This window comes from Sinocyclocheilus rhinocerous, unplaced genomic scaffold (genome assembly GCF_001515625.1).
Source record: "Sinocyclocheilus rhinocerous isolate Xijiao unplaced genomic scaffold, SAMN03320098_v1.1 scaffold142, whole genome shotgun sequence".
Taxonomy (NCBI): domain Eukaryota; kingdom Metazoa; phylum Chordata; class Actinopteri; order Cypriniformes; family Cyprinidae; genus Sinocyclocheilus; species Sinocyclocheilus rhinocerous.
The window spans coordinates 453,360-477,666 of NW_015644380.1; the positions used below are offsets into that span (position 1 = coordinate 453,360).

Here is a 24,307-nt window from a genome sequence, read left to right on the forward strand (position 1 = left end):
AACAATCATTAACATAAATAAATAACAGAGTGTCATATCTATACACATTTTTCCCAGAACGTTCTTGCGACCCGGTAGCAATTCTTCCACGGCCCGGTAGTGGGTCGCGACCCGGTGGTTGGGGACCTCTGCTCTAAAGGCCTTCACACAGTGTCCTAACCAAGCGTGACACAAAAAACGGCAAACGATAAAAGCTTTCCCCTTTAATCCCTAACAAACAGCTACATTCGAACGGCTGTCAATGGAAAGATGCTTTTTGCCGTTGTAATGGTGTCATAATACTGTACCAGCAGTTACATTGGAGAAATTTTGGTGAAATTTCACAGCCAGAAAAGGTTTATATCCAATGTCAGTGAAGCACAACTCGTGGTCAAACAAGTAATTTTCTGGTTTTCTGTTAGTCAACGTGGTGAATTCACTTGACCAACTTGAATCCAATGTAAAATCTGTATGGGGAAATTCTATCGCCATCATGTGAAATTCCAGTTTCCTATTGAAATGACGTAGATTCCTATTGAAATTAATGGAAAATGACAGGAAAATTAGATGAACAATGACACAGTGCAAGTTGAAAGACAAGGTACAGAACCACAGGATGTGCTTCCTTTCTGTCACCTATTTTATAGCAAATGGCCAAACCTAATATATATATAGTGTTTTTTTTTTTTGGAGTCACAGATCGGACTTTTTTCGGATAAGCAAGAAAAAAATATTTAAAGCACAGAGAATGACAATGCCGTGATGGGTTTTTGACATAGGCTAATTTTATGTGTAGGCCTATGTATACGCAACTCAGTATTTCCGAGCTGTCTGAAACACGTCTCTATGCTTGTGCACTCTTTGATTGTGTGCGAGCACAGTGCGTGAGTAACGAATTGAGCTCTCTTTCGTTTCTTCTTCTTGTGGTTTAAAATTGCTTGTACGTGTAAATTGGCAAATTAATCTGCGAATCACGTGCGTGCCGAACGGTAGGGTCTCATCCGTACGTATTACGGATCAACTGCGATCCATTTAATTCCTAATATGTGACAGATCAGAGCAATCTTTCATTTACTTATTTAACATGAAATTGTCTAATTGCTGCTCCATATCAATCGCATACAAGGAAAATACAGAATAATTAGAACAATCATTAACATAAATAAATAACAGAGTGTCATATCTATACACATTTTTCCCAGAACGTTCTTGCGACCCGGTAGCAATTCTTCCACGGCCCGGTAGTGGGTCGCGACCCGGTGGTTGGGGACCTCTGCTCTAAAGGCCTTCACACAGTGTCCTAACCAAGCGTGACACAAAAAACGGCAAACGATAAAAGCTTTCCCCTTTAATCCCTAACAAACAGCTACATTCGAACGGCTGTCAATGGAAAGATGCTTTTTGCCGTTGTAATGGTGTCATAATACTGTACCAGCAGTTACATTGGAGAAATTTTGGTGAAATTTCACAGCCAAAAAAGGTTTATATCCAATGTCAGTGAAGCACAACTCGTGGTCAAACAAGTAATTTTCTGGCTTTCTGTTAGTCAACGTGGTGAATTCACTTGACCAACTTGAATCCAATGTAAAATCTGTATGGGGAAATTCTATCGCCATCATGTGAAATTCCAGTTTCCTATTGAAATGACGTAGATTCCTATTGAAATTAATGGAAAATGACAGGAAAATTAGATGAACAATGACACAGTGCAAGTTGAAAGACAAGGTACAGAACCACAGGATGTGCTTCCTTTCTGTCACCTATTTTATAGCAAATGGCCAAAAATGAGGAGTTGATTAGGCAAGCCGAAGAGCGCCGTAAAGAGGCTGAGAAAATGAGGAAAGAAGTGGAGGAGAAGGAGAACGAAGCCCTGAGAAAGAGGCAGGAGAGAGAGAAAGAGACACATCTGGAGGAGGTGAAGAGTGCACATTATCAGGTCTGTTACATTTGTTCATATGCGCACACAATGTGCTGACACATTATTCTCAAATACCAAAAGGTCCACAGGGCACCGTCACCACCCCTACCAGCCTTGCAGAAGAACCTACGTCAGCAGACGCCCAGACCTCCATCGGTGGAGAGCCACCGCTCTTCTGCTACTCTGTCTGTGAGTGACAAATGCGCACAACTACTTCTTGCTTCATAGTAGACTTGCCGCGATAGACGGTGCTGACGGTGATACCGGTGTTAAGCCGCAACACCGGTTACGTCACTTGCCCACCGCGTCACCGACCCCCACCGTCGATTTTATTTTTTTTAGTAATAAAAATTATTTAATTCAGTAAAAGAACAGACACTACAATTAAAAACTGAACGCGGCTGCTCAATGCAGCGTGCCGAACGACAGTCGCATCACAGATCAGATTTCATTTATTTATTAATTTGTTATTTATTTTAATTTTAGTTTAATTATGTCTGAATTTATTATGTCTGTATAGGTCTTTTATTAAGTTTTTAGTTTTATTTAATTTGAGTTATTTTAATACTTCAATAAACTAAATGGAAATGAAATAATATATATAATAAATGACTAAATAAATAAATAAAAATAAATAAATTTATCCAGTGAGTCGAGCTGACTGACAAGAAGAGTGGGGTAAGACTGACAAGACGATCGCGGATGATTTAGTTTCGAAACGAAATGCAGAAGCGCCTGTTTGGCAATATTTTGGATTTTGAAAAGCCTGTTGACTTTTGCCGTTTATCTAAGTTTGGAAGTTTTTTTTTTTTATTTGTTTCTTATTTAATTGGTTCCTTATTGTTTGCTGATTTTTACTTTTATTTGTTATTTTATATTAGGCATAGCCTGCCTTATAGCATGGTGTATTTTTATTTGTTTTGTTAATAAAAGTTCTATGTTTTATATATAGGCTGAAGTGAGTTTGACGTTGTATTTTGTTCTTGCATTCAAGCAATTGACGCCGAATTGCCGCTAATTCGAAAAGTAAACGGCACATTTAAAAGCGAAGGAAAAGAGGGAAAATTCAAACGAACTAAAAACGAACAATTCCTTTACTCCGAATTGCCGCTATTTGAAAGTGAAAGTAAAATGCACACGCCGCTTTTACAAGCTATTTAAAAGTGAGGAAAAGAGGGAAAGGGAAAATTCAAACGAACTAAAAACAAACAATTGCTTTACGCCGAATATTTGCAGATAATTATTGAAAATAAACACACTTTTCACACTCTTACTAGTTTACTTTGTCCATCAAAATGTCCAGTTTAAACATGCATTAACAGGGTAACGGTCTTTTTTTTTTTTCTCTTAATATAATAAAAAAAATAATAAAACATTTCCAAGACTGTTTTAATGTGATCTTCATATAACAAAATAAAAAGTTACAATTTCCCTCCCAAAAAAATGTCTTATTCTGGACAACAACCTCAAACTTAGACAGGAACGTCTAAGTGAATGACATGTAAAGAGACTAATTACAGTTTATTTGTTTTTTTTCCCCAAACAGATTCGATCAATGTCAGCACCACATTCTCCCCCAGTGCCTGCCCGCAGGAACGAGATCAGGGCCACAGGTAACTTACATCCTGTCGCCACCACCAGAGCTGTAAAGGACCGTATCCCTGAATTGTGTACTGACTTTGTGTTTCAGAAGAAAAACATACTGTGATCAGGGAGTTATCAGCCTTGCGTAGGCAGCTGCGGAGTGAACGGAGACGTCTGGAGGGAGAATTGATGCAGTCTAACAGAAATGATCACACCCCTCCTGTTCATAGCAGGTAGCAAACATCCTGCAGACACACATTCAGAACACGTGTGGTTAGTTAGAACCTGTAATGAAGTTCCTTTCCCCCCACAAAAACCCTAAGTGAACAATATTTTCTGGAATAATGACTGCTAAACTGTATATTTGACCATTGTCCTTATTTATTTGGTAAGTAGCCATGTAATATGGGATAATGTACAGTCAACAGGTAATTATCACAAAATAAACCATTTCAGAATGATACTAGATACTTTGTGTTGGGCTCTTGATCATCCTGGCAAGGTTTATTTTGTCCCTCTGACCCTTATGCCTTACATATTGAACAGGTCAAAAGAGCACCTCCCGGAGGATGTTTTTGAAGTGGCGAGACTACGCAAACAAGTCCCCAACAGGAGGCCGGCTTCCCACACCACTGCAGCGGTCAACATGCAGAACCTGCAGGAGTTTAACAATCTGAAGTACAGAGGTGAATGTGACACAGAATTTCCTGTCTTTTGCTTGAAAAACCTCTCCAGAGCTCTTCAATAGGTCTGTAATGTCACTCTCATAAAGACTCATCACAGCTGTGATGGCTCCCGAAATCCCATTCACCAGCCTTTATTACATTCACATATCCACCAATAGCCACGCTCATTTCCTGTTACTCACGCTCTGATCCTTTGTTAGCTTCTGTGTAACATCAAAAAACTACCATCTGCTCTTCAAACACCTATAATAGTCACACATTACCACACTGGCTAAATGAGTTTAGCAAAATGCTACATGCCAAGATGGCTGTCGTGTGGACAGACTTGCCATAAAAGGATTTTAGGTTTTAGAGTCAAACTCTTATTTTCCTGATCCAGAATGCTGACTGGATGGATGGATAGGTGGATGGATGGAGGAAGTTAATAAAAAGTAGCTATTTGTAATCGAGGTTATTACTGTTAACTACAAATAATTGTTATCATTAAATGAAAGATGTATAAATATTAGAGAAAAACTTTTAAAAACTAAAATGTAAAGTTGAAGTACAAAAATTACAAAACTGAAATGGATATAAATGAATGATACATAGAAAAAAAAAACACATAGTAAAATTACCTAAACTAAAATGAAAACTGAAAATATAAAAGCTAATGCAAAATGTGAATAAATACTGTAATTGTATATAAATAATACTAAAATAACACATTTTGCAGGGTTGTTGGAGCAGACGCTAATGGCTAAGCTAAAGATTAAACAGGAGAATATCTATATGAAACAACATTTTTGAGGCTTTAAATCAATTACACTTTCATCCACAGAGCAAAAACCTGGATATGGCTGAGTGAAACTAGGATTATTTTACGTCCAATGTCCTGATGCTAATATAGTATCAAATGCTAATGTGTTTTCCTAGAGGAATGTCTGTTCCTGTAATGTCGCTTATGAAAATCTTTAACCTTCTCCTCTGCTCAGAAGATGGATTCAACAGCTCTTCCTCTCCATCTGCCCACCTCATGGGGTGAACGGTCGTATCAGTCATCAAACCCCCCAGCAGGAGAGAAATGAGTAGCCTCTCTGTGAACCGTGACTCAGCGCTCTGCTCCATGCCCTTGCTTTGTCATGCTATTTATTTTAGCTCTGATTCTCTCTACATCGCTGTGCCAACTGGTTTGGCCATGGCAGAGCTGCTGTTCTCCTGTCATATGTGATGGACAATACTTCCAACACTGTGCTATATGTGTCAGTGTTTTCTGTGATCGGATAATGTTTGTAAATGTTCCACTCAATATATCTATTCAACATCCCTGCATTATCTGTCAGTGAGGCTGTAGTCCTGGAGGAGAGGATGACTCTTATCTGTGTGTGTTTGTGTTATCAGATGGTGCATCTCGTGAGGAGGTGCGGCAGACGTATCCTGACCCCCCCAGTGATGATCACAGTCTAGATATCCAGCAGCAGGCCCTGTTACGCCAACAGCAACGAACCATCAACAGCCTGAGGAGGGGCAGAGCTGCTGGTCAGTCTGTTATTGAGGATGGGCTTTTTTTTTTCTTTTTCTTTTTTTTTACATTTTTGAATAGTATATCCTATACTTATATATATATACATGCATATTATGTATATACATTTTGGTATTGGTTAGTATGATTTATTAAAAGAAATTAATACTTTTATTCAGCAAGGATGCATAAAATCAGAATCCTAAAAAAGTGCATCACGATTTCCACAAGAATAAAGCAGCACAACTGTTTTCAACATCGATATTAAAAAGAAGAAATGTTTCTTGAGCACCAAATCAGCGTATTAGAATGATTTCTGAAGACACTGAAGACTGGAGTAACGGTTGCTGAAAATTAAGCTTTGCCGTCACATTACAATATATATTAAAATAGAAAACAGATCTTTTAAATTGTAATAATACCACAACTATAATGATAATACCAAAGAGAAACAATGTTGTTGGTATCACTTTCAAAACGTTTTTTTTTTCCAGCAGATGAAAGATCAAAACATTGACAGCCAATCAGAATCCATCCTGCTTTAAAGAGCTTGAGCGTTTTAAAGCGGCAGACAATTTAACTGCAATGCGCACTTATAATAAACAGAACAATATCGTTCATTGATGTGGATGCTAATATAGTTAACGTTATAGTTATCTTTATAGTTGTCGCTCTTGGGCTGAATAGGCCTTAAGAGACTTTCAAAAACATTTAAAGGGGTCATATGACGTTGCTAAAAAGACGTTGAAGACGTTGTATTTGGTGTAATGCAATGTGTTTATGCGGTTTAAGGTTCAAAAAACACATTATTTTCCACATAATGTACATTATTGTTTCTCCTCTATGCCCCGCCTTTCTGAAACGCGTCGATTTTTAATCGCATCATATGACCCCTTTAAAAAAACCTTTTGAATGGTACTATATAAATAAAATGTATAATTACTGAAAATTACATTAAATAACTGCAGACTCATACAGTACCTGTATTTCCTGGGCAGATTACTTTGACATGGTATCTTCAGGGCAGCGGCATCATGAGCAAGTGAGTAGAGTGTACACACTGGTGCATGTGCACCACAAAAAAATCTTGTCTGTTTTTCTGTGACCCATTTTTGTGAGCCCTTTAAGGGGGTATCTGCACTCTGTTAGTGCTGTCTGATGGTTCTGGTTATTGACTTGACATCTTTATTGATGTGTTGATCCCCCCAGAGGCTGAATTCTGCACAGGATCCAGGCAGACACTTGCTGTTAGACTCAGAGAGCGCCTTTATTGGTAAGTTCCCATAAAATGAAGAACGGAGGGTTGTGTTTTCCTCACAAATGTATGTCACCAATGCTTTTTCACATGCAAAGTTTAGACTTTTAGATTACATTTAGATTACACCCACCAGTATACTTAAAGGAATCACCCAAAAATAAAAGTGGTAATTTATTCACACTCATGTCATTCCAAACCTGTATGACGATTTCTTTTGTGGAATTTGAATAATTTTGAGAAATATCCAAATGCTTGGTTACCAACATTCCTCAAAATCTCTTCTTTTGTGCTAAACAGAAGAAAATTAAGTCATACAGGTTTGGAATGACATAAGGGTAAGTAATGACTGTATTTTAATTTTTGGGTGGACTATCATCATAATAACCTATGCCATGAAGTGTTTTGCTATACTGGTGAAGGCCAAACTTGGTATTGTGATATTTAGTTCTGTAGTTCATCTTTAATTTAATAATATAATGTGATATCTTATTTAAGACATTTCAGGGATTGCATTAGAGTTGGGGCATATTGATTAACATCATTTAGAAACAATAGACATCTATGGGAAGTTTTTACAATTATAGGGTTGTGTATGTGTCAGTATGAGCAGCAGACAATGCGTGACACCGCCATCAGACAGCTGCTGTCACTGCCACCAGAGACGGATGACAGCTATGAATACCAGACAGAAGAGAGATTGACTCTGGGGTGAGGATAATGCCTGTCCTCAGCGGCACCCCAGAGAGATCGGCAGCCACCTTGTAAATGAGTTTCCAAAACAGTCTCAGTCTCATCCATTAAATGCCATTTCATTTGCTCAGTTTCAATTACCAAGCTTTGATTGCTTGACTCGTGCATGATGGAGCTAGAGAGAATCTCGAGAGAGGAGGGACTGCAGAGCCTGCTGTTGCTGAACATTTGTCAGCTGTAAATAACCAATCAGTTGTTTCTACACAGACCCCAGTGGCGATTCATTCCTTCTGCAATCCCGGCGTGACCAGAGAGCGAGACCGGCAGTTAGGAAGACAGACATGTCTGAAGTAAGAGTTCCCAGTTATACACAACTACAACCTCACTTGACCAAGGCAAAGTCATTAGCTCTGTTCTGAAACCTAGCTGCCTTGCTGACTACTTCCTACATGGGCAGCTACCTTCCAAGGGGCCATTTGTGCAGAACGTGGGGCAGTAGAATGGGGAAAAAGGAAGGTATAGAGCAGGGGTCCCCAAACTTTTTTCTGCAAGGGCCACATCATTTTCTCTTTCTTTAATGGGAGGCCGGGTCGGTTTGTAACAGAAAATTACATGGGCCGGAGTGACTACTAGTATTATTGTGGAGATTTTATTATGATTTTAAATGTATTTATTTATGCCTCCTAATGCTAGAATAGTTTATTTTGTTATGTACCGTACAGACAAATGATTACTTTTCAAGAGACATATAGCCTATTAAAAGAGCATTGTTATTACTATCATAATGACATTTTTTCATATTCAGTGCTATTCAAAATCAAAACATTTACTTATGCATATTAATTAGTGTGAACTGTGGGCTTGCTTCTGGCTAGTGAGAAGTCCAATGTCAGGTTCCATTCCTGTCACAGCCAGTCTCAAAGACTGATGCAAATGTTCATCAGTGTGTTTCTTGACAGATGAGACAAACAGCCACTTCTTTGCACTGAACAAAAAAATAATTACTTGTCCACTTTTGGTTAAATACCCTGCATTCTGAATCAACCTTTCTCTTTCCCAACCGCTTGGCCATTTTGTCGTCTCTTTGAATTTTTTCGCTGCTTCGTGCGTCACCTGTTTGATCGTGATGGTACGTTATGTTGAACGTACCATTCTGTTGGTAGGTGAATTTAACAAATAATTAGGCTACGTTAATAACCAAGGGAAATTTTAGTCTGAAAGCCAATATTTATTATCAAATATAGACATGATATAAGTGAAACTGTATATTTAAAATAAAATTTTCAAAATATGTCTCTGGCATTGTTCAGAGGGCCGGTCCAAATGTGGGGGTGGGCCGCATTTGGCCCGCGGGCCGTAGTTTGGGGACCCCTGGTATAGAGTCACACTTTTTAAAAGTTGAACTTCTAAACTTGAGCACCAGATTTTTAGAATGCAATATTGTGTGAGATTCTGCAAAAGACATGAGATGTGAATGCAACTGTCAAACGTGTCCATCTAGCAGTACAGTGGAACTTTGTAATTGACTGATTTGGAACGCTCTACAGAAGCTGTGTCTCATTTAGAAGGCTGCGCCCTCCGGAGGTCGAATCCTCTGGAGGTCGCATCCTCTGTAGGATGCATATACGAAGTGTCCTCAACCTAGAATTAAACGAGACTGCCTTCGTAGGACAGGCGGAAAAGGAAACAGGAAGTATCACGTTGCTATGCCAATACATTTAGAGCATCGTTGCGCTCTCACACTACGTAAATGAAGGAAAATTATTTCTAAATTTGGAAAGTAATAAAAAAAAAAAAATGCTTTTACTGGTTTTATTTTGTTCAATGTTTGAGGAGCTGCAGCGTACGTACAGTATTTTTCAAATTAACAACGGTTGTTTACGGCGACGCAAAGAATTGTGGGTTATCTGTAGCAGCGAAGGATACACCTCATGCATCCTCCGAATTCCTGTGAAAGAAGGTCGCATTCGAAGGTCGCATTCGGAGTGTCCTACTTGCTTTTCTGAAATGAGACAGCCTCGATGACGTATGCAGCCTTCGAATGCGACCTCCGGAGGGCGCATCCTTCTAAATGAGACGCAGCTATAGGCAACAACTCCAATTGTTGCAATGCATTATGGGATTACATGCATCCTGCCTAAGAATTTGGTTAAAACAAGGTATCTTCAAAGCCTGCTTACTATTTAGAAGCCATTGGGTTGGGATTTGGAACAGAACTAGAATGTGCATCGAATGACTGACCAGTGCTGAATGACTGTACTTTTGTTTTGTCGGTAGGATGTGGTAAACCGGTACGCTCGACCTGACAGCAGTCCTGACAGTCAGTCTCTGCACTCGCTAACCAGCACAGAAATAGAGCGGCTGAGAGAGCGCACAAAGAACAAGATGACATCGCTGAACAACATGAGAGAACATGATTGGAGATCAGGTTAGGAGCTCTGAATCCGAAAGGAGATCACCTAGGGTTGGTTAGTCTTGTCCATCCAGACTACATTTGACTACTGCCGTTAAGTCTGGTCAACACTCCAGCTTAATCTGGCACACTCTGACAGGAAGAGACCAACATGTAAAACCTAAAGTATACTTTAGTAGGGTGACCATACATGCTCTTTTTCCCAGACACGTCCTGGCCAGGATTTCTATATTGCCAAAAATATCCAGGTTTTGGCTTTGTTTTCATACTTGCTGAAGGTAATGATCGAAAAGTAGTTTGACCAATAACATGCAGGCATTGTACATAATCGACCAATCGTGGCATGTGAGGAGTAGGGATCTACAGAGAACGTCAAGGCGATGCAAATGCGCTTACATATTAGGTGTTTGACTTGAAGCGGCACTGCACAGACGGATCAGGGTATGACATCAAAGTACCACAAGAGCGATTCGAAAGCATAATGAGCCGACTGCTCTCTACAGCTCTCACGGTACTTTGATGTCATAACACCGATCGGTCTGTACAGTGCAAACAAAGCCAAAACCTGGATATTTTAGGCAATATAGAAATCCGGGCTAGGACGTGTCCGGTAAAAAGGGCACGTATGGTCACTAGGGCTGGGAAAATAAATCGATGCATCGCGAATCGAGAAATGATTCCGCATCTATTCTGAGATTTTCCGAAATGCATCGCGATTCTTTCTCTAGTCGATTCTGAGCTTAGTTTTGAACAGCAGATGGTGCTGCATGCCGTACTCGGCTTGGTTCCAAATCCTTGCACACACTTGAACTAAAATAATCATTCATAAAATTCGAAAAGGTTGAAGCGAATTACAAGGGTGTTCACAGTGGGCTGTGTTTACATTAATCTCGCGTCATAAAATCATTGTGAGCTGAGGTGAAATTACATGACTCAGCCAAACGCACAAGCGCTCTTCAGCATTTCTTCATGAGCATTTGAGTGTGCGGATAAAAAAACTAGATTAGAGCGCCATCTGCTGTTAAAATCTAAGATCAGAATCGATTCCAGAGAGAATCGCGATGCATTCGGAAGATCTCAGAATCCATCCACGAATCGATTCTGCATCGATTTATCGTTGCAGCCCTAATGGTCACCCTAAATTTAGTTTTGATGGGGTCGCTTAAGGTCTTGATATATGCACAGCAGAGTTTTACACTTTGCTTAGTGTTAAAAAGAAGTTTCAAACAACTGAGCAGCAGTATATTGTTAGCGAACATCCATATAACAGTTTTAGTTTGAATGGTAGTTTGAATGTGTTTACCAGTCAGAGCAAACTTTTCTGGAAAGTTTTCTTTGGCAAACTCTTTTGAACTCAGTTTTGGTCTGATCGAAATGTTTGTTCGAAATGACATCACATCAGTTCATTCTTCGATTTCGCTTTACGTATATTGGGGGCCTTTAGCGTATGCATACAGCAGAACGCATAGCCTTTCAAAGTTTACTCCATTTAATTGAATGACTAAACACATACGAACTAGAAAGATTCAACTTTGTCCAGTATCTGCGCTATTTCTCTCCAGAAGTTATGGGTGATAAAAATGTCTTTGTACTCTTTTAAACTAGAGTTGTGGGTGTCTCTTAACCCTCTCACACAAGCGTTTTGTCTATTGTTGTTGTAATCGATCAATTTCTATTTTGATTGCAATGTCCTGGACCAGTGCTGCCACCTTGTGGACAAAGTAATTAGTTCAAAAAAATTAAAGGCGTATATGTGAGCTGAGGGTACAGAGTATGCAAGGTTAGCAACATCGGGCTGCACACATACAGTACTATGCTGATGTTGACATTTATGGCATGTGCACCATACGCAAAATAAAGAATACTTTGGGCTTAACACGACCAACTGCAGTTTGCTGTTTTGCGTGATTTTTAGGGGTGAATATATCTAGAATCCAAAGTACACAAAGACCAAAAAATGTCAATTGTGATATCTTGTTTTAGCTACTCAAAAGCTTTTCTTAATCAGTTAGCGCTATGCTAAGCTGTTAGCTTGCTAAACGCAAAGCCAGAAATGTAATCAGAAGCACTGAGATATGTATCTTTTGTGCTATCTAGGGGAAGTGTCAACAGAGGAAGGGGAGGAACTATGGCCACAGACTCCTCCTTCAACCAACCGACGTGTTTCCATCAACACCATTGCCACAGACCCCTGGTTACGTCCTAGTTCCTCAGAAACACTGAAGAGATTCATGGGCAGTCGCAGGCCATCCAGCCGAAACCACATAGGCCAGGATTGGGAAGGGCCGTCCACTTACCATGGTTAAATCTCATTCAAAACACATGAATTCTGAATTCTTATGACAGTTTTGCTATGTAGCTATTTTGTTTATACAAGTATATACAAACTTGTATACTTGAGGCCAAAGATGAACATTAACGATTTATAAGTCCAGTTTCTTCGTTCCTGTCTTTTAATTGATGTGAATGAAATATTGCACTTAGAAAGTTCTGGAACACTTCCTGTAGCATTAAGAGTCTGTTCCCTCCGGTCAGAGAGTGCAGTCTGGGAGATATTCACTTTGATGCTTCATACTGTGACTGTATGAACGTGTAAACTGCATGAATTCTGTTTATCAGGTGAGAGATATGGACTTCCAATGTTGTAATATGTAATTAGATTTTCATTTTTAATGATTGTTTTACGACACATGAATTGTAAGTAGGAATATGAGCTTATGCAAGCATAAGTTTACAGTCTAACTGAAAACATAAGCTAATTTAATTAGCATGTAAGGTAATGTCTATGGACTCTTTAATAAATATTTTAAGAAATTTCGAACACTTTGTATTTGATCTATCCACCTTATTTTTCCCATAAGAGTGGGCGCGGCCATTTGTAAAATTGTTCATTTTTAAAATGTAATGTCTGGCTTCCAGTGTCATCCACGTCCAGCTATTTTTAGTTGTACAAAACAGCTCGTTTTGCTGCTTGATATTGCAAACCGGTGTGTCTTACCATATTATTTTAGTGTATTATCTTAATTATGAACTCACTGGTTTGTAGCACAAGCAGTTTTACCGTTTACGGCAATCTTATTCATATTTCCCTACAGTAGTTAATGAACCGGAAGTCTCGCACATTCACAGAAAACGGCTGGCTTCTACGTTGAAAAAAACCCCAGTGAAATGTGATGCGTGTGTTCGCATTCTATAATTTTTTTACAGCTCAGTTCTTGGAAAAACGCGATTATAAGCAAAAAGTCACAATTTGATTTGTTGTTTCTGATACAGTTGACCATATAAAAACTCAGACTGTTTATTATGAAATTCAAACGGTAACTGAAATTGCTCAAACAGTGTTTCAATCGATTTTTTTTTTTAAATATAGCTTTGGCACTACTGTTAAAAAGGTAGGGGTTGGTAAGATTTTTTTTTTTTTAATTAGTTTTATATGCTCACCAAGGCTGCATTTATTTGATTAAAATACAGTAAAAACAATAATATTGTGAAATATTTTTTTACAATTTAAAATAACACTTTTCTGTTGTAATTTATTTTAAAATGTAATTTATTCCTTTGATGGCAAAGCTGAACTTTCAGTCTTCAGATTTTTTTTTCCAACATAAAAAACGGCTCTTTTTTTTTTTTTCTCCCGGAATATTTTTTGTTTGTTTGAAATAGAAATATTTTGGAACATTTGTATATATGTCACATAATCACTTTTTAAAAATTTTTTATTTTGGAATTCCCTTTCATAATTCAAAATTCATCAGAGCAAATGCACCAAGTTCCAAAACTTTATTAACCTACGATTGTGTGCATGAACCCACACACAATCGTGGACATACTCTAGATTTAATCATCAGTAGAGGTCTAAACATTTCATCCATTGTTATTAAGGACGTAGCACTATCTCTGCTTAGAATGTGTGGTGATAAGGATCAGTGTGGTATAGAGTTGTACAGATCATTTTATTCCATAATAGAAAACTTTACAGGGCTGTACCATTACAGTCACCCTCACTAGCCAGGAATGCTTCACATCCTTATTCCATCAACAGTTTTAAAGCGCAGCTATCATTAATTTCTATACAATACAACCCACCCCCAAAACCAAAGAGAAGATTTTAAATATATTAACTTTTTTTTTTTAAATTTGTACACGTAGAGTGAAGCCTAACTTCAAACATGGATACAAACCAGTGATTCAGATGCAGCTCACATTTAACTCGCCCTCAATTTTCAAGTTCCAGTTATTTCCTTTTCAAGGATCTCAGTTGCCCTCAGTGTTCAATTAAAAAAAGTGTCAGCATATATAAAATGGAGTAAATTGAACTCATCACTTCATATCGTATTAGAAATCTCCAGCTGGACAGTTATGGAGGGAAAGATGGCATAGTTCAATAATTTATCACAAAAGTAAAAATCTCCAGTGCATTTTGATCAAGAAAACAAGTGCAGCAAATTTCCAAGAAACAAACAAAAAGATACAGAAAACAAAATCTAGTGTTATGAGATTCTATTACAAAGCTGGAATTCTGTACAACTAGTTTCTTCGGAGTTATTCATGCTAATGTTAGCCATTAGCGGTGCAAAAAAAAAAAAAAATCTGAATCACTTGAGAAACATCACATCGCTTGATATGCAACCCTTCTGTCAAACAGCTTTTAATATAATGCCAAGACACTGTATTGAACTATATTTGGACCTTTTGAAGATCTCAAAGGTCAAGCATTTGTATAGTAGTAGCGATATTCAGCATCCTCATGATGTTCTAGATAATTTGATCCTATTGTACAAGGCCTGGTCATTTGTCCAGTGGATGGGACGTAATTCCTGAACTGGGATTGGCTGTTTGTCCAGAGCAGACCCTGAAAGGGCAGGCGGGGGGAGGTTGATGTTAGTACCATCATATCTGACGCAGTCCATCTTTTCTATCTCCTCGTTCCTCATTGGTTGCAGGAGATCAGATGCTCACGTCCTGCAGATCACAAGAGGAGTCCACTGCATGTCTGTGGCGTTCAGGAACAGGCACTGCTGTTGCTGCTTCTAAGCGTCGTTGGGAGTTTGGACGCCTGATGGCTGACCTGCTTCCAAAGTCTGGGTGATCTGGAACACCAATCCGATGCGCAGGAAGAACTTACGCAGGGCGGCCCTCAGCTCTGGGATCAGGTCAAACTGCATGATCTCACAAAGCAGAGGGTAGTATCGGGACGCGTGGGCCTTGAACTGCAAAGAAAACACATGTATTTTAATTCCTTTACATTTTCCCACCGCATGCCCTGGTGTAATCGGATTAACCCTGTGTTGATCAGCACCAGGTGTGCTCTCATAATTGATTATATCAACACAAACTAGTGGTATTGTCTCTATGTGTGACTCTGTAATGCATTAGTGCTGTGAGCAAGATTAAAAAAATGACTGAGCATTAATCATTCATATCAATTAGTTTGATTTGGAATTAAAACACTTTTCTGTTAAATAGATCTCAAGCTGCTGTCATATGGATCATCATATCACATTTACTAAATAAAATATGGTAACACTTTACTTGAAGGGGTGTGCATAAGATATGAAGGAGGTTTTATGCATGTTTATGACAGCTGTCATTAAGTGTCATTCGCTCAGTTATGTCATTTTTAATGCAAATATGACATTATTTGACCTAACCCTAACCTAACCCTACCCCTAACCATAGCCCATAACAGACATCTCAGACAATGTCATCTTTGCATTAAAAATTACATAACTGAGCGAATGACACTTAATGACAGCTGTCATAAACATGCATAAAAAACCTTCATATTCATGACATGTGTCATGTCATGATTATGAAGGTGTCATGTCAGTCTTATGCACACCCCTTCAAGTAAAGTGTAACCTAAAATATTTACCATCAAAAGTTTGGGGTTGGTAATTTTTTGTTTTTGAAAGAAATATCTTATGCTGCATTCTTTGATTAAAAATACAGTAAAAATAATAATATTATGAATTTATTCCTGTGTTGCCAAAGCTGAAGTTTTTAGCAGTCATTACTCCAATCTTCAGTGTCACATGATCCTTCAGATATCAAGTTTTTGAAAGAAATATCTTATGCTGCATTCTTTGATTAAAAATACAGTAAAAATAATAATATGAATTTATTCCTGTGTTGCCAAAGCTGAAGTTTTTAGCAGTCATTACTCCAATCTTCAGTGTCACATGATCCTTCAGATATCATTCTAATATTCTGATTTGCTGCTCAAGAAACATTTCATATTATTATTTTATTACGTTGAAAATAGTTGTGCTGCTTAATATTTTGTGGAAAAAAATGATGAATAGAAAGTTAAAAAAAACAGCATTTATTTGATTTTTTTTTATGTTGTGACATTACAAAAGTCTTTACTGTCACTTTTGATCAGCTGAATGTTTTTTTTTCTTAAATATTCATTTCTTAAAATAAATAAAACTTTCCAACCTCAAACTTTTGAACAATAGTGTTTATAATGTATACAACAAAATATATTATTAATTTATTAAGAATTATTAAATATGTTAACATATTTACTAAATAATAAAAGTAAGTAAATGCATATATTTGATCAAATATATTTACATATTTTATATATTAAGTCAAAAACTTTATATAACCAATTTTCACTTACAAGCTATTAGGTACAGTTACAAGGCTTGAATGCTCAATTGGTCATTGGTCAGTATCAGACGTCAGCACATGAAATATCCATATTAAAATATAATATTAAATAAGAGTAAAGTGTTAGTTTTTTTTAATCATTTGCATTTGTTTTAAAATTATTTTCATATAAATCTCATGAACAGTCTTGCAGTTCCCATCATGAACCACTAGGGGATTGCAAACCCTCAGTTGGGAAATGCTGGACTGAACAATTCTATGCAGCTTGACACATGTATCAGCAGTGAATCAGACACTCACCCTGTCATCACTGATCTTGAGCACTTTGGTAAGGAAGAGCAGCAGTAGGTTGGTCCAGGCCTCGCGGTGGCTCTCAGACGTCAGGGTCAGGAAGTAAGCCACAGCGTCACTGCACACGCTAACAGACCGAAAAAGAGACAGAGGATTTCACATAAATATTCCACGTACACCGCAAACATCTTGAATACAGCCTTGGTGACCTCTGCCATGACCTCTGATAGGCTCCTCCCCTCATTTGTCTTATGTAACCCCCATCTGCCCTGCAACTTCCTTCACTCATCATGACCTAATCTCACCTAAATCCCCTTTAGCCTGGTTAAGCGTGTCTGCAGGGCCACTGGGCCGATGATTAGAGTCTCTGATAGTCTTCCTGCAGACAAGGAAGTCAGAGTCTGACCTGGCCTCTTTCTCATGATTACACCCTATTAGCAGTGAAGTCTGAGAGTCAGGGACACTTGTGTTCATGCTAAATGGAAGCGCACAGGTCTGAGACTCTGGGATAGAGTGAAATTAGTGCTCAGTGTAGTGTGTTTCTCGTTTTAAAGCTTAATCTGCTAGCGCTAATGTCTGTTACTCAACTAATCGAACAAACGATGCCCTAATGGAACGCTCTTTCTCTGTTGGATCCACGCCAGAGCACCAATCCCAATTCAATAAAGCAAACCCACACTTTCACTTCAGGAATTATTAAGCAGAGTGACCTTTGTCCATCATAAAAATGAACAAATTGGAATGAGGAACCAACATGGCTTTTAATGTACTGCCCTTCTGACGTCCAGGTGTTTTTAGATTCTGAACAATCCTACAGTTGAAGTCTTTATTTGACTCTAGCTGCATGCTGGGTTCCTGCAGGGCAACCTCTGGATCGTCCCGTCAAAACATCCTGTGAGTTTATCCAGTAGGGTTCTACTGGACATTATTTTTAAGAGAATCCTAATTATACTGGAACAGTTATACCCGGAAACTTGTCACATGATGGAAGTAAAATAGTCAGCGAATGCCATTTCATGTTGTCGTGGGACACACAAGTGTATGCCTCCTTTTTATAAAATACACACTTTTAATTTGTGCTACAGTCATGAACACAATTTGCTACTTGTCATTACTAGTTGGTGGTGTGTTTGGATATATTTTGGATATAATATATTTGGATATAATTTGAACAGGGTTTCTGCAGGATTTTGAAGCTCAAATTTAAGACTTTTTAAGACCTGCACAAATAAAATGAATACCATATGAGCGGGTTAGGGCAATGTCTATAGTAACATATTAAACTGTAAAATGACTGTAAAAAGCATGATTTACAGTTCAGATTCAAGTTTTCACAAAAACAAAGTTTTATAAAATGATACACTGCACATTTCAGCCTTTAAACCATTTTTAATAAAATGGATGAGTCAAAAGTATTAATTATTATATTAATTTAAACTATGTATATATATATATATAATATATTGAAATAAATTAGGTTAACTATTTCAAGAAGGTTACCAACGGGTATGTTTAGGGTTAGGAGTTGGTTAGGAAAATAATTGTGGTTAGGAAAATAAAAGTGAATACAATTAAACAACTGCATAATTCCTTAAAAATAATAATATACAGAATTGAATAGCAAATGCTATAGAATAGTATGAGCTGCTAATATATACATACAAAAAAATCAATTAAAATAATAAAAAAAAAACTAGCCTATAGAGTCCTAGAAATGCGGTTCTGAAACTGCAGCCTCCGGAATACCCTACTCCAATAAAACAGGCTTACTGAAAATGCACATACATTCTCTGCCAGCAGGAGGTGCTTTCAGAACGGCAGAAATAGAACTGTTTCCCCGGTAACGACAGTAAACAAAGCAGCGCAGCAACGGACTTTGAAACGTGCAGCGCTTGTGTTTATTTAATAAACTTTTGAAGTTTAATCGTCACATTAAGCTATATTGCAATTCTGGTCTTTCCGTCCCCAAATTTAAGACCTCCTGAAATCATAATTAAGACTTTCTTGTACAATTTAAGACTTTTTAAGGCATTAAATTTGATACAACTAAATTTAAGACTTTTTAAGACCTCGCGGAAACCCTGTTGAATCTACAAGCAAGTACAGAATGTGTCATCAAAATTTTTGGTCCATTTTTCCAGAATAGTACGTACTACTTATTACTGTTTTATTTTATATTTTTTAGTCTGTGTGTATACATATTTCATTTAAATAATATTTATTTGAAAACTGTTTTTTTTTTTTATATTGTTAAAATTTAAAGCAATTGTAATTGTTTTCTATTTAATATATTTTAAAATGTAATTATTAAAAAGAATTTTCAGCATCATTACTCCAGTCTTCATTGTCACATGATCCTTCAGAAATCATACTGATTTGCTGCTCAAGGAACATTTCTGATTATTTTTCAACGTTGAAAACAGCTGAAAACGGCTTAGTATTTTTATTTTTGCGGAAACTGATACATTTTTTCAGGTTTCTTTAATGAATATAAAGTTCAAAAGAACTTAATTTATTTGAAATAGAAATATATTGTATAAATGATAAATGTCTTTACTATCACTTTTGATCAATTTAATGCATCCTTGCTGAATAAAAGTATTAATTTCTTTCAAAAAAAGAAAAAAGTCTTACCCTAAAGGAATAAAAGCCACAAACTCTTTTTTTGAGTTCCCATGGTCTTTAAGATAATATTTGATTTCTGTTATAGTTAAAATATCAGAAGATGTCTCTTCAGGCACACAGAAAGATGTGAACTGTACCAAAGACAGCAGAAGCTATGAGCATGTAATTAGCTGAATAATGTTTGCATGGCCATGTGCAGTGATGTCTTACTTGAGCAGTCTCCTCTGCACCTCCTCCCAGGCGTCCTGCCTGCTCTGGTCCGTGTACATGCGGAAGAGGATGCGCAGGCCACACGCCAGGCTGCTGGTCTCCTGTTTCAGCAGATTGGGCTTCGACTTCCCTTTGAAACCTTATCACACACGCAGAGACACAATGAGCCCTTTTAATGTGGGACAGGAGAAGAAATCAAGCCAGACATGACAGACTTTCCATTAGGTCACACAGGTGGCTCTATCTGATAACGGAGGACGTGATACGACGTGACCTGTAAGCTATGTGGCGGCTTTTATAGATGTGGAGAAATAAACTCCTAACAATGGATATATTTATTGCATCTCAAGTTTCTAACAACAAAGAAATGATCACGAGTACTGACCAGCCTTCCACAGCGCAGTTCTCTGTTCGTTATTGGAGTTAAAGGCCTTAGCAAAGTGATGAGACTCTAGAAGACAGTCGAGCAGTTTAAACAGCTGTTCTGAGGTCAGGTAGCGATACATTCCCTGGTCCTGAGTATCCACGTGTACATCAGCGTCCAAAGCATCTCTCTGCAGGAAAACACACTTCATTTAGACTGTATAACTCACTATAACTTTATCAAAAATCCTTTAATAAAACAAGTTTTACTCGATAACCATTTAAATGATGTTGTGGCCTAGCATAAGGGTTTTTAAGCTTTTAATCTTGTATTATTAGTAGTATAGTACTTTTAATATGTTATTATTAATATATGTGACCCTGGACCACAAAACCAGCCTTAAGTCGCTGGGGTTTATTTATAGCAATAGCCAACAATACATTGTATGGGCCAAAATTATTGATTTTTCTTTTATGCCAAAAATCATTAGGACATTAAGTAAAGATCATGTTCCATGAAGATATTTTGTAAATTTCCTACTGTAACTATATTAAAACTTTTTTGATTTGTAATATGCATTGCTAAGAACTTATTTATTTGAAATAGAAATATATTGTATAAATGATAAATGTCTTTACTATCACTTTTGATCAATTTAATGCATCCTTGCTGAATAAAAGTATTAATTTCTTTCAAAAAAAGAAAAAAGTCTTACCCTAAAGGAATAAAAGCCACAAACTCTTTTTTTGAGTTCCCATGGTCTTTAAGATAATATTTGATTTCTGTTATAGTTAAAATATCAGTTATGACTGGTTTTGTGGTCCAGGGTCACATATTATTAATATAGCAGAATTAAACTGAATTTTCTCCATTTTTCTCAAACATTTCTGATGATGATATGGATGGATGGATTTCCCGATCGTGATCCCATATATATATATATTTCATAATCAGAGTTTGTGAAGAACCTAAAATGGTACCTGTGCTGCTGCGAAGTTTTCAGCATCCTCCTTCTTACTAGTTGCAGGAAAGAACACAATGTTGTCTATGGTCTGAATGAGCTCCAGCTGGACGACACACTTTATGAGCAGAGCTGCAAACAGCCGCTGTTCCTGGACTTCTGGGGAGATTGCATATGGAAACACAAAATGACCAGCTGATAGTCAGTAGGCTCTGAGTGCATTATGAAATCAGGCTAAAATCGGGGCTAAAAATAATACTGTTAAATTCAATTCATGAAAATCATTAAGGATTATTACATGGTTCTCTGGATTTTCTCGATTCTAACTGGTCATTTGTGGCATTCTGCTATCAAATACTGTTGTATTTTTGCAAAAACTTATAATTAATGAGTATAATAATAATAGTTTCATTGTTTAGTTTCAAATCTTTCAGTTATGAAATATTGTGGAGCCAAAAAAAAAAAAAAAAAAAAGAAATATCTAAATTGCATTAACTGAACATTGTGGACTTGTCACCGCAAACAAACAAAATGCTAAATATCTTTTTTAACAATGTTCGCTTGTACTTGACTTCTCACCACAACTTGCAAACAACACCCTTAATAATCTGGATGGTTGGCCACCCTGACACATGCCTGAAGCCACACTGAACTGACTCTGCCTGCGGTTGTCAGCCAAAGCCTTCTCCATACTGTTCACTGACTGCTGGTCATCTGACCGAGTCTGAATATCCACTGACTTCTGGGAAATGGAGTCCTGTAAGCACCAGATCAGTACTTTTTAATGTTATAACATGAAATGAACTCATACAGCACTAGAAGAGCATCTGGTTGGGATGACCCTCCATGAACACTTAAACGTTGAGCACAGACTGGAAATCTTATTTGCATACCAGCTGTTTATCAGAGTCGAGCTGAGTCACGTGATCTCCCTCTGTACCAGCCGGTCTCCACGTCAACAGCCTGAAAACAACACAGAGCTGGGTTAGAGGGGTCATGCTACGCAGCAGGTGCCTTTTACAGTATAATGATTAGGTTGCCACATCAAGCTAAATAAATACAATTATTTATTTATTTATTTTTAAATAGAATTGTCTTCTTTACACAATTATGCCAAAACAGTAACAGGATTCGATGGTAACAGGGCTGACAGTTCTACAGCTTTATTTCACATTACATGCCTTCTGTGTAAGTTATTAAAAAAAAAAATATCACAATTTATTGCAGATATTTCTACAAATATCAAGCATTTAATAATCAGTCGTTGACTTACAAAATCATAGTAACAGGGTTGAAAATTTAACAGTTTAGCTACAACATGTTTATTAGAAAGAGAATTTAATGGAAATATTTACACAAATATTCAGAACAAAAATATCACAGTAACAGGGCTGACACTTCTACAGTTAATTTAGCTACAAGATGTTTATTCAAAAGAGAATTTAATGCACATATTTCTACAAATAGAGCATTTAATAATCAGTTGTTTACTTTACAAAATCATAGTAACAGGGTTGACAGTTTTAAAGTTAATTTAGCTACAAGATGTTTATTAGAAAGATAATTTATTGCAGATATTTCTACAAATATTGAGTATTTAATAGTCAGTTGTGTACTATGCAAAATCATGGTAACAGGGTTGATATTTTAAGATCATGATGCCTATTGATAATATGTAAAACATGATAAAAACAAGACTTGTCCTTAAAGAGTTCACATTCTTGAAAGAATAAAGCTGTTAGGACATTTTTTAATTGTGGAATAGATGATTATTTTAGGAAGGTAAAAATATGATGTTAACAGGGTTGATTTTGGTATAGAGAATAAAGAACTAAATGCTATTTTTCATAAATTTATTTTCAGAATGTGCATTTACAAAGAAAGCATCAGAGTTTCTGTTGGAGATAAAAAAAAGCTATATAAACAAATTACCATTATCTAGGCATTAAGTCATTTTTACACATTTATATAAGAGGGACACTATTAACATTCATTTTATAAAATGACCCCTTATGAAAACATCAAACCATCAATTCTGGAGAAAGAAAAAAAAAAAAACCTTTGGGTGAACACTCACATGTGTGGGATGGTGGTTTTGAAGATGTCTAGCATACAGTTGCAGGTCTTGTCCCAGGTCTCAGCGTTAAACTTCTCACCATTGAGAATGACCACATTTTCAAGGCAATTAGTGCCTGATCTCGCTAATTGCTCATTATCTGTGAGGAGAGAAGAGCGAGTGAGATCATGACCTGAAGTCATAATTCACATATGCATTTTCAGTGAACTGCCTATACACAAAATATTCCAGTCCTCAGTATTTTGAACAATGCGTGTTGTTTTCTCAACAGGGTCACTGCAAATGTACTGCAATTGTAACTCGTCCCTTGCTGGTATTGTACACTCACCTTGCTGCACACACCAGTAGAGCTGAGAGAGGATATCATCTAAAAGAACATCGCTGAGAGCTTCAAAGTACTGTGTGAAAACGTCACAGATAGCATAAAGTGCATGATTGCAGGTGGTGGTCATCCACTCCGCTTTCTGAGGGAAAATACAAAATAAAACATTAGCCACGGTTTTCCATCCTTGGCATGAAGATACTGGAGTGCTACCATATGATTATGAAGAGTCCCTTTCCAAGCGATATCTGTGCTGGTCACACTTTCTAAAATGGACGTCTTATTGTCTTCTAGGACAGGTTTCAGTGCTGATGTTGACTTGCCTCAGTCTGTTGCTCAGGGAGCTTCATGTTGTCGAAGATCCTGAACACGATGCGGAACAGATCCTGCCACCAGTGTTTCTCGTAGGTGTGACCGTATGTCTTCATCACCTCAAACATCACCGTCAGACCCCTGACAAACAAAACAAAAATATATCGTTGGGATAGGGTGAAAAAGACTGACAATGCTGTACGCATGATTCTAAGAACATTTCAGTATTAAACTGTTAGCAGTAACTGTAGCCTGAAAACTGACACTTGAAGCACACTTTAAATGTTTTTGTGAAATGTTTTGCTTGAAAATATAATTAAAATACAATATCGTTCCAAAGTCTGGAGTTGGTAAGATTTTTAGTTTGTTTTTCAAAGAAGTCTGCATTTACTTGATTAAAAATGCAGTAAAAACAGGGTCTGTGTACTTTTACGTCCATTTGTTTTTCGTTTTTTAACCATGACGACAAAAATGAAAAAAGAACGGTTGTATTTTTAA

At 37.2% G+C, this 24,307-nt stretch overlaps 2 protein-coding genes across 6 annotated transcripts in view; one reads left to right on the forward strand and one right to left on the reverse strand.

Moving 5' to 3' along the window:
• Nucleotides 1–12,841, forward strand: part of cspp1a (centrosome and spindle pole associated protein 1a) — a 26,578-nt gene extending 13,737 nt beyond the window's left edge. For both annotated transcript variants that reach the window (XM_016576009.1, XM_016576007.1), the window contains 11 exons: nt 1,751–1,894; nt 1,979–2,086; nt 3,444–3,510; nt 3,588–3,714; nt 4,028–4,167; nt 5,548–5,685; nt 6,667–6,710; nt 6,878–6,941; nt 7,884–7,966; nt 9,894–10,044; nt 12,127–12,841. In XM_016576009.1, the coding sequence (XP_016431495.1) occupies nt 1,751–1,894; nt 1,979–2,086; nt 3,444–3,510; nt 3,588–3,714; nt 4,028–4,167; nt 5,548–5,685; nt 6,667–6,710; nt 6,878–6,941; nt 7,884–7,966; nt 9,894–10,044; nt 12,127–12,335 (1,275 nt within the window). In that variant the 3' untranslated portion in view covers nt 12,336–12,841. The remainder of the gene's footprint in view (nt 1–1,750; nt 1,895–1,978; nt 2,087–3,443; nt 3,511–3,587; nt 3,715–4,027; nt 4,168–5,547; nt 5,686–6,666; nt 6,711–6,877; nt 6,942–7,883; nt 7,967–9,893; nt 10,045–12,126) is intronic.
• Nucleotides 12,842–13,963: 1,122 nt separating this feature from the next.
• The window catches only part of LOC107758297 (brefeldin A-inhibited guanine nucleotide-exchange protein 1-like), a 74,739-nt gene continuing 64,395 nt past the window's right edge, over nt 13,964–24,307 (reverse strand). For all 4 annotated transcript variants that reach the window (XM_016576006.1, XM_016576005.1, XM_016576004.1 and 1 more), the window contains 10 exons: nt 23,821–23,950; nt 23,504–23,639; nt 23,176–23,314; nt 21,992–22,061; nt 21,735–21,855; nt 21,118–21,257; nt 20,159–20,327; nt 19,774–19,912; nt 16,948–17,065; nt 13,964–15,239 (listed from right to left, as the gene is read on the reverse strand). In XM_016576006.1, the coding sequence (XP_016431492.1) occupies nt 15,060–15,239; nt 16,948–17,065; nt 19,774–19,912; nt 20,159–20,327; nt 21,118–21,257; nt 21,735–21,855; nt 21,992–22,061; nt 23,176–23,314; nt 23,504–23,639; nt 23,821–23,950 (1,342 nt within the window). In that variant the 3' untranslated portion in view covers nt 13,964–15,059. The remainder of the gene's footprint in view (nt 15,240–16,947; nt 17,066–19,773; nt 19,913–20,158; nt 20,328–21,117; nt 21,258–21,734; nt 21,856–21,991; nt 22,062–23,175; nt 23,315–23,503; nt 23,640–23,820; nt 23,951–24,307) is intronic.